Raw genomic sequence first — 12,045 nt, 5'->3', positions numbered from 1 at the left:
ATTTATATACCAGCATAGGATATTTATTCTTGGAAGTTTGTCAAACCTTGTATTTGGCAATATGCAGAATGATTTTTATTGAATTTGATTTGACTTTGCATCTGAGCATCATAAAATGAAAGCTGGGGTTGCAGACATTAATGGGTGCAAAAACTTAAAGTGCATATGATTTTTAATTGGCAGGTTAATCCATATTTGATGACTATTGCAACCCTCACTGGTCACTGTGTTTTAGCACATGGTGAAGCTTACACAGCTATCATGGACAATGGTCCAGCTGGCTTAGCTAGTATGGCTCAGACCTTACAAGCTGCTGGAGAAGATGTTGCTGATCCCTTTGAAGTAAGTATACTTTGGATGTGAAGATTCCTATACTGCAAGGCTCTTGAGGAAAGAAAGCAAATTAATTTTATTTCCTTATTCATAAAGCATGCTTAACATTCCCTTCATTTTTTCATTTGTCATATACCAATGTAAAAATCTTGAAAATACTGTAATATTTCATAAATGACATTTAAACAGAGTGAAATTAGCACTGTTAAACTTACCATCTACCCTTTAGGTAATACAGGCAGGCCTTGTTTAACAAAAGAACATTTCACAAACATTTGCATTGATAGTATGAATTAAGGCATGATTTCATTTAGCAAAGTAAAGAAGCTATTAACAGACTACTTAAGTTATGTCATTAGTATCACCCAGGCTCAAACATGTGCTATCACTTGACCTTTTTGGCAAGGTTAAATCTATTTCCAAAAGTTAATTTGCAAGTTTGATGGTAAACATGTAGACTGCCTAAGAGCTTTTATTTTGATGTCATTCATGAGCCACTTGAGAAGTCCATGCACATTTCTGCTTATACTCTATTATAGTTTGCATTTCATATTTTAAGTCAGTGATAAGGCTTGCAGTGGTGCAAAGGCTAATAAGAAGACAATTACTTAATAAAAACAAATGTTCAATGTTTTGACACTGGCAAAAAAAAAAAAGGGGGCAAATGGAATTACTTAATGTGTACTTTGCAGTAATATTTTGTTTCTCCCTTACTATTTATCCAGACCCATTCTGCCCAGATCTTATGATAAATTATTTCACAGTAATCTGTTAATAAATTAATAAATTTCTTCGAGTGTGGCTTAATATAAAATAAATGTTATATTTCAGATTTTAAGAAGAACATGTTACAGTATTTATTTGAGTGGGAGGAAAGTAGCTGGAAGCTCCCATTGCCACTCTGCTGTGACTTTCAATCTTGCATAAGCAGGGTGACAGAGTAATCCACTGCCCAAATCTCATGATGAATTAACTTCATAGAAAGTTATTTTTTTAGTTTTATATAGTAAAATTTATGGTGAAATCTCTGGCCTTCATTACATTTTTGCAGCATTCATAACCAAATTGCTTTTTCCAATTCTTACATCCTTGGGTTTAGGTATTTTGTATTTACTCTTAAAGATTAAGCATTGGCATAAAATTTTAACAGATTTGTAGTGTGGAAATTAAGTGTGGAGTTACAAAAAGTATTATTCAGAGGGCTGAAGAGGGGTTATTGAGATGGAGTTTAATAGAATGACTTGGAGGGTGTATAAATCTGTAGTGGAGGGGAGGAGGGGTAGGGGTTGTCCTACAAAAGGATGGAGGGAGGGGGGTAAAAGAGGTTTTGTGTACAAGGGGCCAGGACATGCAGCAGGCACATGTGAACGTGTTGAATAGGAGTGAATGGAGATGAATGGTTTTTGGAACCTGATGAGGTGTTGGAGTGTGAGCTGGGTAATATTTTGTGAAGGGATTCAGGGAAAACAGTTAGCCGGACTTGAGTCCTGGAGGTGGGAAGTACAGTGCCTGCCCTTTAAAGGAGGGGTTTTGGGATATTGGCTGTTTGGAAAAACATCTAAATTGTCATATCTGGGTACCTCTGCAAAGACAGTGATTATGTGCATGATGGTGAAAGTGTTTCTTTCTTTTTGGGGTCACCCAACCTCGGTGGGAGATGGTTGGCGTGTTAAAAAAAAAATTACATTAGTGTACTGTATTAACCCTTTCAGGGTCGCCAGGCCCTCTCCGCGACTTGTTCTCAAGGTCGCCAAATTTTCAAAAAAAAAAAAAATTAATTTTTCTTATGAAACAATAATCTTTTCCCAATCATAATGACACCAAAAGTATGAAATTTGATGGAAAACTTATGAAATTATGCTCTTGCGAAGTTAGTGGTCTCGACGATGTTTACGCAGCGGCGATTTTGCCCACTTTGAGCCCTATTTTCAGCCAATTCCAGTGTGCTAGTCGACAGAAATCATAACTATTTCACTAGAACTCCATTTTTTCTATCGAATGAGTACACGAAACCACCCATTTACCGATTTCAACTATCCAATAAAGTGGTCAGAATTTTGCAGTTTTGCCAATTTCACACAAATTTCAAAAGATGCCAATTTCCAAACAGGGTCCAGAATAAACAAGACAGATATTCCTGGCACTAAAATAACATTTCCTCTGCTCATTAGTCATGGCCCCACACCCCTCTTACATTCTTTTGCTTTCCACTTTGAATTTTTATTCTCACAAAAAAAATAGAAGATTTACTGTTATGCAGACTACTGCATTAGTGTAGAAATGGTATAAATAATATAAGCGCACTTGTGAAAGAATATTAGACTCACCAGTTGACGTGTATTGGACGTGTAGCATGATTTGTTTACTTTTGAACTTTGGTAAAAATCGAACATTCTGCTACTTTGAGCTTAGTTTCAAGGTACTTTTCATTGTAAAACCAGTCAAAATCATCTCAATTTCTGTAATATGTCGTCCATTCTATTACAGTGCAAAGTTGCTGTTTTAATCCAAAAACATGGTCGGAGTTTTCTTTTTCTCATTACGCACAGTGTGCTGCAGGATTTTTTTTTTTATACTGCACACACTGACCACATAGACCCATTCTTTCATATGTAGGCCTACCAGCTTTCTCTCACTAGATTTGAGGGTGCTAGAATTTAGGCGTACTAGTACATCAAAAACCCTGGTGCGTAAGCCGTACTAGTACATCTGAAACTCTGAAAGGGTTAATACTTATGCCAACCTGTACTTGATTAAATTAAAATTCAAAGTAATTATTTCCATGTGATTACAACTAAATAACAGTGTACATGACAAGAAAATCCCCAAAAAGAAAAACTTTTATCATTCATCATTTTCACCTCATACATAATCACTGTCTTTGCAGAGGCACTCAGATACGACAGTTTAGAAGTCCCTCCAACTGCCAATATCCCAAACCCCTCCTTTAAAGTACAGTGCTTACACCTTAAAGGAGGGGTTTGGGATATTGGCAATTGGAGGGACTTCTAAACTGTTGTATCTGAGCACCTCTGCAAAGACACTGATTATGTATGAGTGAAGTGAAAGTGTTGAATGATGAAAGTGTTTTTCTTTTTGGGGATTTTCTTTTTGGGTCACCCTGCCTCAGTGGGAAACGACCGACGTGTTGAGAAAAAGAAAAGAAAAGCTTAAATGAACATCAAACGTTTTACGTGTTTGTATATAAAGGCGTTAAAGATTTGTTTTTTAACACGCTGGCCATCTCCCACTGAGGCAGGGTGACCCAAAAAAGAAAGAAACTTTCACCATCAGTCTCTGCAGAGATACTCAGATACAACAGTTCAGATGTTACTCCAAACAGTCAATATCCGAAACTCCTCCTTTAAAGTGCAGGCATTGTACCTTCCACCTCCAGGACTCAAGTCTGGCTAATCAGTTTCTCTGAATCCCTTCACAAAATATTACTTTGCTCACACTCAAACAGCTCGTCAAGTCCCCAAAACCATTCATCTCCATTCATTCCTATCTAACATAGACATGCTGTATGTTCAAGTCCCTTGCACACAAAACCTCTTTTATCCTCTCCCTCCATCTTTTCCTAGGGTAACCCCTACCCCTCCATCCATCCACTATAGCACTTACCAGCCTGATAAGAAGATCTAAAAAAATTTATTATGAAAACAGATTACATAACATCAAAGGTGACATGAAAAAAACCTGGAAAACTCTGTCTGAAACTCTTGGAACTAAAAAGTTATCCAAAAACAAAACAAAACAAACTAACAAAATCAGATGAACCCCTACTCACACCTACTGAAACAGCAAACAGACTCAATGTTTTCTTCTCCACCATAGGAAAAAATCTAGTGAACAAAATACCAAGCACAAACACCCATCCATCAGACTACCTCATAGGTACCTACCCAAATACGCTATTCCTAGCTCCAACCAACCCCATAGAAGTTATGCTCATCATAAACACCCTTAAAAGCAAGGCAGGAGACATAAACAACTTGCCTGCTTTTATGTACAAAAAAGCTTCTCAAGTATTGTCACCAATTATTGCAACGCTCTTTAACAAATCCATTGAATCATCTACCTTCCCAACAATCCTCAAAATAGCGAGGGTCACTCCGATCCATGAAGGAGGTGACCAAGCTGACTTGAATAACTATAGACCAATATCTAACTTACCACTGCTCTCTAAAATCTTTGAAAAATTAATTCATAGATGGATCTATTCCTACCTCGTCTCACACAACATATTAAACCCTTGTCAGTTTGGATTCAGGAATAATAAAAGCACAAATGATGCTAGAACTAATATATACCGCACTCGAAAAGAAAGAAGTCCTGCTGGGCATTTTCATTGATTTATGTAAAGCTTTCGATACAGTCGACCATGAACTGCTGTACTCCAAATTAACGCACAATGGTATCAGAGGCCACTCCCTCAACTACCTAAAATCATACCCTAGTAACAGAACTCAATATGTGTATGCAAATGATGCAAACTCTTCCACCCAACCAATCACAGTAGGAGTCTCACAAGGAAGTGTCCTTGGACCACTCCTCTTTCTCATCTACATCAGTGATCTACCGAATGCATCACAGCTACTCAAACCCATATTATTTGCAGATGACACTACATATGTCTTTTCCCACCCAAACACAGTCATACTAGCAAACAGAGTCAATGCCGAATTGCAGAAAATATCTGCCTGGATGATGACTAGTAAACTTACCCTGAATACTGATAAAACCTATTTCATTCAGTTTGGAAACAAAGCTGCAAATGATCCAATTAACATAACGCTAAACAGATCATCAGTCACAAGTCTCACAGAGGGAAAATTCCTAGATATCCACCTTGACAGTAGCCTTAATTCCAGACACATATACAACAAATCACCAAGGCTGTAGGCATACTATCAAAGATAAGGTACTACATTCCACAATCAGCTTTCCTGGCACTGTACTATTCACTCATATACCCTTATCTTACGTATGGAAGTTGTGCATGGGGATCAACAACATCCAATCACCTAAAACCCCTAATAACCCAGCAAAAGGCAGCAGTAAGAATGATAACAAATTCCCACTCCCGCCAGCATACTCCACCAATTTTCAAAAGTCTGAATCTTCTCACCATTAAGAACATCCATATTTATTCATGTGCCTATTACATACACAGAACAATACACGCAAATATAAACTCTCCACTCAAACTCCTCCTCACCAACTTAAACAGGACACATGACCACAACACAAGACACAGATCTCTTTTTGATATACCTCGTGTCCATATCACACTGTGTAAAAACTCTATGCACATAAAGGGCCCCAAAATATGGAATTCATTACCAGAAGATATTAAAGTAACCCGGTCTGACAATCAATGTAAGACTCTTCTTAAAAGCCACTTAATCACCCTAGACTAAATGCTAAATACTCAGTACATACATACTCACTTATGTACTCCCACATCATAACTTCAACAATTACTTTGAACCTTTTATCCATTGTTGACAGGAATATAATTGAATAATTGTTTTCATAAAAAGCATTCTTGAATATACGAATATATCTTTTGTCTTATACAAATTTGATTCACTTATAATTAATAATCTACTGTACAACTATGAAATAATTACTATCCTACTGTACAACTATGATATAATCCTTAGTGTTAAGTAGTCTGTAAGCCAATAATGTTAAGTTGGCCCATAATGCCTAGGCATAATAGAGGCTCTCTTTGCATTGCAACCCACTATTGTAAATACAAAATCTCAATGTACTTTTTGCAAAGACATAAAATAAATAAATAAATAAAAATAAATAAATATACCCTCCAAGTCTAAATGACCAAATCACCTCAACAACCCCTCCTCAGCCCTCTGAATAATACTTTCAGTAACTCTACACCACCTAATTTCCACACTACGAATTCTTTGCATAATATTTACACCACACATTGCCCTTATACATGACATCTCCACTGCCTCCAGCCTCCTCCTTGCTACATTATTATTATAATCAAAAAGAAATGCTAAACCTACAAGGGTCATACAGCACAGCCTTCTTGCTACAGCATTTACAACCCAAGCTTCACACCCATATAAGAGTGTTGGTACCACTATACTTTCATATTCCCTTCTTTGCCTCCATGGATAACATTCTTTGTCTCCACAGATACCTCAGTGCACCACCCTCCCTTTTTTTTCACCTCATCCTTCATAAACTCATCTGCTGACAAGTGAACACATCTGAACACATTCACTTCTTCCATACGCCCTCCCTCCAATGTGATATCCAATTTTTCTTCACCCATCTCGTTTGATACCCTCATCGCCTTACTCTAATCAGTATTCACTTTCAAATTTCTTCAATAAATATGACAAAAAATATGTAAGTAGATAAAAGCATTAGCATGGTACATGACAATAAGAAGGATCAGTTGGTTTGTTATAATGCAGATAAATCAATTATAATTTTATTAGTTTAAATTATTTTTTTGTTCCAGATTTCAACCATTCGTCGTGAAGATTACGACTTTCACTGTGGCAAAAGTGAATATGAAGATGTACTACAGTGCAACAATTTACCTTCATCACGCACACCTCGTGGACATCAGACTCCCTCTGCATTCCTTGTAATGTCATCGGGTCTTGACAAGGTAAGTTGTTGAATTCTGAGAAAAACTAATGCACTCTGTTCACAGTACTTAATTGTATACATTCTCAGCTAAATAATACAGGTCGGCCATCACTAATCTGGCAATCAGTTATCTGGTTCTATCAGTAATCCGGCACTAATTTCAGCTAGTATAATTTCAAATTTCATCATCATACTGACTCAAATTTCATCATTATACTGACACAGAAATTGTGCAGATGGTTGTAAATCCACAGCAGCAAGCCAGTGGAGGAGAAAGCAGTGATGAAAGTGAGGAAGATGTAGCAAAAGTCTCTCTATTGATAGGTTAATTAAGTGCATTCTAGCCTAACCACTCTGTAATCCGGCACACTACAGGTCCCGATGACGCTGGATTAGTGATGGCCGACCTGTATATACTTACCTGCACACAAAATAATGCCCTCTCAAGTCTTTTGTCACATGTAGAGACTACACACAAATATTAGTACAGCAGAACCCCCATATCCACAGATTCGGTATCTGCAGTTTCAGTTATCCACTGTTTACTGTGGCCCAAAAATAACCCTTAATTTTGCTTAATATTGGCCCTAAAATGCAGCAGTGGTGATGCTGGCAGTTCTTCAAAGCCTAAGAGAATCTGTGAAATGCTTCCCATTAGTGAAGAAGTGCTAAGTCTAGATTTATTTGCATAATTTATCACTTAAACTTTATGATATGTATGTATGTAAATGAAAAATGACTTATACTGTAGAGTGGACCCCCGGTTTACGATCACCTCCCAATGCGACCAATTATGTAAGTGTATTTATGTAAATGCGTTTGTATGTGTATGTTTGGGGATCTGAAATGGACTAACCTAATTCACAATATTCCTTATGGGAACAAATTCGGTCAGTACTGGCACCTGAACATATTTCTGGAATGAAATAATATCGTAAACTGGGGGTCCACTGTACATATAGGGTTTTAGGTATCCATGGTAGGTCTTGGAACATATGCCCCTCCGATACGCGGGGACTACTGTGCTATATTAATACTATATGTATGGAACTTTAATTTTTTTGTGCATTTTGAAGCAAAAATAAGTCCTGCCTGTGAATTATGTTTTACTCTTACTTTAGTTTATAAATGTTACTGCTCTTCATGGAAGAGTGGTATTCCTCATATCACATACCCTACAACTAGGCCCTCATGAGAGGCCTAGTAGTTGAGCCTCCATACCCTGAGGAGGCAGAGCAGTTGCAGTAGCAGCTTAGTGCCCTCAACAGACCTAGGAGTAATATCTGAAACCTTCCATGAAGTCCAAGAGACCCAGGAGTTTTAGATGTACACACCAAAGAAGCCTAGTACCTATAGCATAATACCCTCTGACTATTCTCTTCAGGGATACCTAATTAAGAAACAATGATGCTTTCACAATATTATGAGGTGCATCTGTAACATTCTACTAAATGTCTTCAAAAAATCGTAAGATTCATCCTGGGGCTGGGACCAAGAGAACATGTAGGCCAGGATGAATTACAGCAGTTGGATATGCTGAATGTTGAAGACAGAGTAAAACAACTGAAGCTAAATCATGTTTATAAAATTGCTCACGAACAGTGTCCAGAATATCTTGCTGTCAATTTTGTCAAGGTTGGGAACCAAAGCAATCATAGTACTAGGGGGAGAGAGCACAACTTTGTAGTACCCACAGTCAGTGGCCAGGCTTCAAACACCTTTTATTGTACAGCAATAAAGGAATGGAACAGACTACCCACAAATGTCAAGGCCAGTCATAGCTTGAACCAGTTCAAGAAGACTGCCAAAAAGTGTCTGATGAATGAAGCAACAGAAAGGGAGGGGAATGATTTTCTATTTTTTAGCTAAAATACGTGTAAATTTTACCTTATCCCTAGTAATGACCCTCGTATTGTAGATAGTCGTAATGACCCTCGGGTAGTAGATAGTCTTAATGACCCTCGTATTGTAGATAGTCTTAATGACCCTCGTGTAGTAGATAGTCTTTTTAGTATGATAATAAGATGTTATCTTCATTATAGAATAATAAGAAAATATTATAACCTTTATATTATAATAATAAGGTAAAAGGACCCCAATGGAAATAAGTCACTCTGTCTGACTTTTTTGGGTTATCCCAGGTTCTCTACACATATGCTGCTATGTATGATAATTCTATGTAACTGTATTCTTCTTTTTTGATTGTAATAATAATAATAATAATATGTAACTGTATTGTGTATACCTGAATAAACTTACTTACTTACTTACTCTCATATCTAGATCTCTGCTTAAGGGAATTTTGTAGGGGCTAGCAACCCCTTCTCCTGTATATATTACTAAATGTAAAAGGAGAAACTTTCGTTTTTCCTTTTGGGCCACCCCGCCTCGGTGGGATACGGCCGGTGTGTTGAAAGAAAAGAAAGAAAGCTCTGCCTTTGTGCATATCCTGCATGCTAATCTTGTTTTCTTTCCTTAGATATATTGTCTTAACATTTACAACCAGTGAAATTACATAAAGATTTTCTTTCAGCATGGAAAGGATAGCAGTCAGCCACTAAAATACTCTCACCTGGATATTGCTGGATCATCAGGACCATTTCCTGGCATTCCTTCTGGTGCTCCAATTCTTGCCCTCACCAAAGCTTTCATTCCGAGTGCCTTCTGATTTATAAGTTGTTGGTTTGACAGGCTATTACAGTGGACCCTCGGTTATCGGTTGTAATCCGTTCCAGAAGGTCGTCCTAAATCCAAAAAGGTCGAAAACTGAAATAATATTTCTCATAAGAATTAATGTAAATACAATTAATCCGCCTAGGTAGTAGGTTGGTAGACAGCAACCGCCCAGGGAGGTACTACCGTCCTGCCAAGTGAGTGTAAAACGTAAGCCTGTAATTGTTTTACACGATGGTAGGATTGCTGGTGTTTTTTCTGTCTCATAAACATGCAAGGTTTCAGGTACGTCTTGCTACTTCTGCTTACACTTAGGTCACACTACACATACATGTACAAGCATATGTATACACACCCCTCTGGGTTTTCTTCTATTTTCTTACTAGCTCTTGTTTCTTGTTTATTTCCTCTTATCTCCATGGGGAAGTGGAACAGAATTCTTCCTCCGTAAGCTATGCGTGTTGTAAGAGGCGACTAAAATGCCAGGAGCAAGGGGCTAGTAACCCCTTCTCCTGTATATATTACTAAATATGAAAGGAGAAACTTTTGTTTTTCCTTTTGGGCCACCCCACCTCGGTGGGATACGGCTGGTGTGTTGAAAGAAAGAAAGAGACAATTAATCCGTTCCGGACACCCAAAAATATTAACAAAAAATACATTTTTTAAAGATTAACTATATTTTACATACACAAAACAATGAGAACTAAATAAAATGACTAATGACATGAATAAATGAACATTTAACATCACTTTTACCTTTATTGAAGACTCTTGTTGGTGCTAATATCAACAGCTTATTTATCTATCACAATTTATTTATTTATTTATTTATTTATTTCCAATTTGTGCACACATACAGAGGTACAAAAAAAATACAGATAAGAGCAGTATGCCAAAGCCACTTATACTATGCATAGCATTACGGGCTGGCTTAAAATTAACTTAAGATTAACTAAGCAATGATTATTATTATTATTATAATCAAAAAGAAGCGCTAAGCCACAAGGACTATACAGCGCTGCTAATTCATATATTATCACATAATGAACAATATTAATAACATACAAACATGATATATACTCTAGAATCAATAAAATATGTCATTACGTATGTGACTAGTGGTGGTGGTGGTGGTGGTAGTAGTGTTGCTGGGTTTTTCAGGGCCACTGACAGCATAAGCGTATAGTGGTGATAGTGGTGGCGGCAGCGGCTACCACCACTACTCACATTACTAGTAACACTGAAACACCACTAGTCACACTGAAACAATGTACGTAATTTATAAACAAGAAATATTGTATAAAAACATAATAGAGAATGTAAAGAAATAAAGTGGTTATTATGGAGAATGTAAAGAAATAAATGGTTATTGAGATGCTGGCAAAGGTTTAGGGTGGTGGAAGATATGCAGGGCAGCATATGATGTCAGTGGCCTTATATACCTCCAACAACATTGGAGGATTTAGTTTCGTGTCGTCCTTTTTCGATCACTTAATCGCTTAACTTACTTGCTACACTGTTAATGCTACACTTTATCCCTGGCTGGCACTATAGCCTTTATCAGCTCCTGCTGCTTTTGTATCGAACATATCGTAGAATCACTGACTCGCTGAAGAAGGCACGTTTTCCCCTCTCTCTCAGCCCTTTACCAAAGGGCTGGCACTAGGAACTTTCTTTGGGCCCATCGTGGCTTATTTCACAGTCGCACTCGATAAACAACCACAAAAAGCTATGGATTATAACGAAATGTTTGGATGAATGCGTAGAGTCTTGCTCACTCACCGAGAGACACAGCCAGACTGACTCATGAGCGTGGTGGGCAGATGTGTCCATTATGGCCAATTTCCGAGGTGCCTGTCAAAATCCAGGATAGAATTTCGGCCAAAAAAGCGGCCAAAATCCGATTTGGCCGATATCTGGAATGGCCGATATCTGAGGGTCCACTGTATATTTTTTTATTGGATGGCATCTAATACCTAAGGCTTTACCATTTTATGGTAGATAAAGTTAGAGGTGGGATATTGGTAACTAGAATTAAATGAAAAATGCACAAAACTGTAGCTAAAATTTGAATGTTAAAATATGGTTGAACTCTCCTGTGTAATAATAATATATTAAAATTAAGTGCTAAACCTGAAAGGGTCATAGTGCTGAATGCTCCAGAAATTTTTGATCTTAAGGTTGGTACTTAAATTTTGTTTTTCATAATTACATTGAAAGCTCTTAGAAAGTCAAGTAAACGCATCTGTGATATTCAGAGACCTTGAATTCCGAGTTCATATATGTACTGTAATTTTTATTAAACTTTTAATAGCTTTCATGCTGTTGTTTTATTAAGCTAGTATTGGTTAATTTGAGGATAGAATTAAGTATTGTTCCACATACATTTTAAGATATTTT

General features: G+C 37.2%; 1 protein-coding gene across 1 annotated transcript in view; it reads left to right on the top strand.

The window, feature by feature from the left end:
- The window catches only part of Dip-B (Dipeptidase B), a 28,253-nt gene extending 18,274 nt beyond the window's left edge, over window positions 1-9,979 (top strand). Inside the window, exons 4-6 of the mRNA XM_070080320.1 lie at window positions 184-342; window positions 6,839-6,991; window positions 9,506-9,979. Of these exons, the coding sequence (XP_069936421.1) occupies window positions 184-342; window positions 6,839-6,991; window positions 9,506-9,640 (447 nt within the window). The 3' untranslated portion in view covers window positions 9,641-9,979. The remainder of the gene's footprint in view (window positions 1-183; window positions 343-6,838; window positions 6,992-9,505) is intronic.
- Window positions 9,980-12,045: the final 2,066 nt, after the last annotated feature.

Source organism: Cherax quadricarinatus, chromosome 6 (assembly GCF_038502225.1).
Source record: "Cherax quadricarinatus isolate ZL_2023a chromosome 6, ASM3850222v1, whole genome shotgun sequence".
NCBI lineage: Eukaryota > Metazoa > Arthropoda > Malacostraca > Decapoda > Parastacidae > Cherax > Cherax quadricarinatus.
Note: the sequence above shows the minus strand (reverse complement) of the source record. Positions and strands in the feature narration are given on the sequence as shown.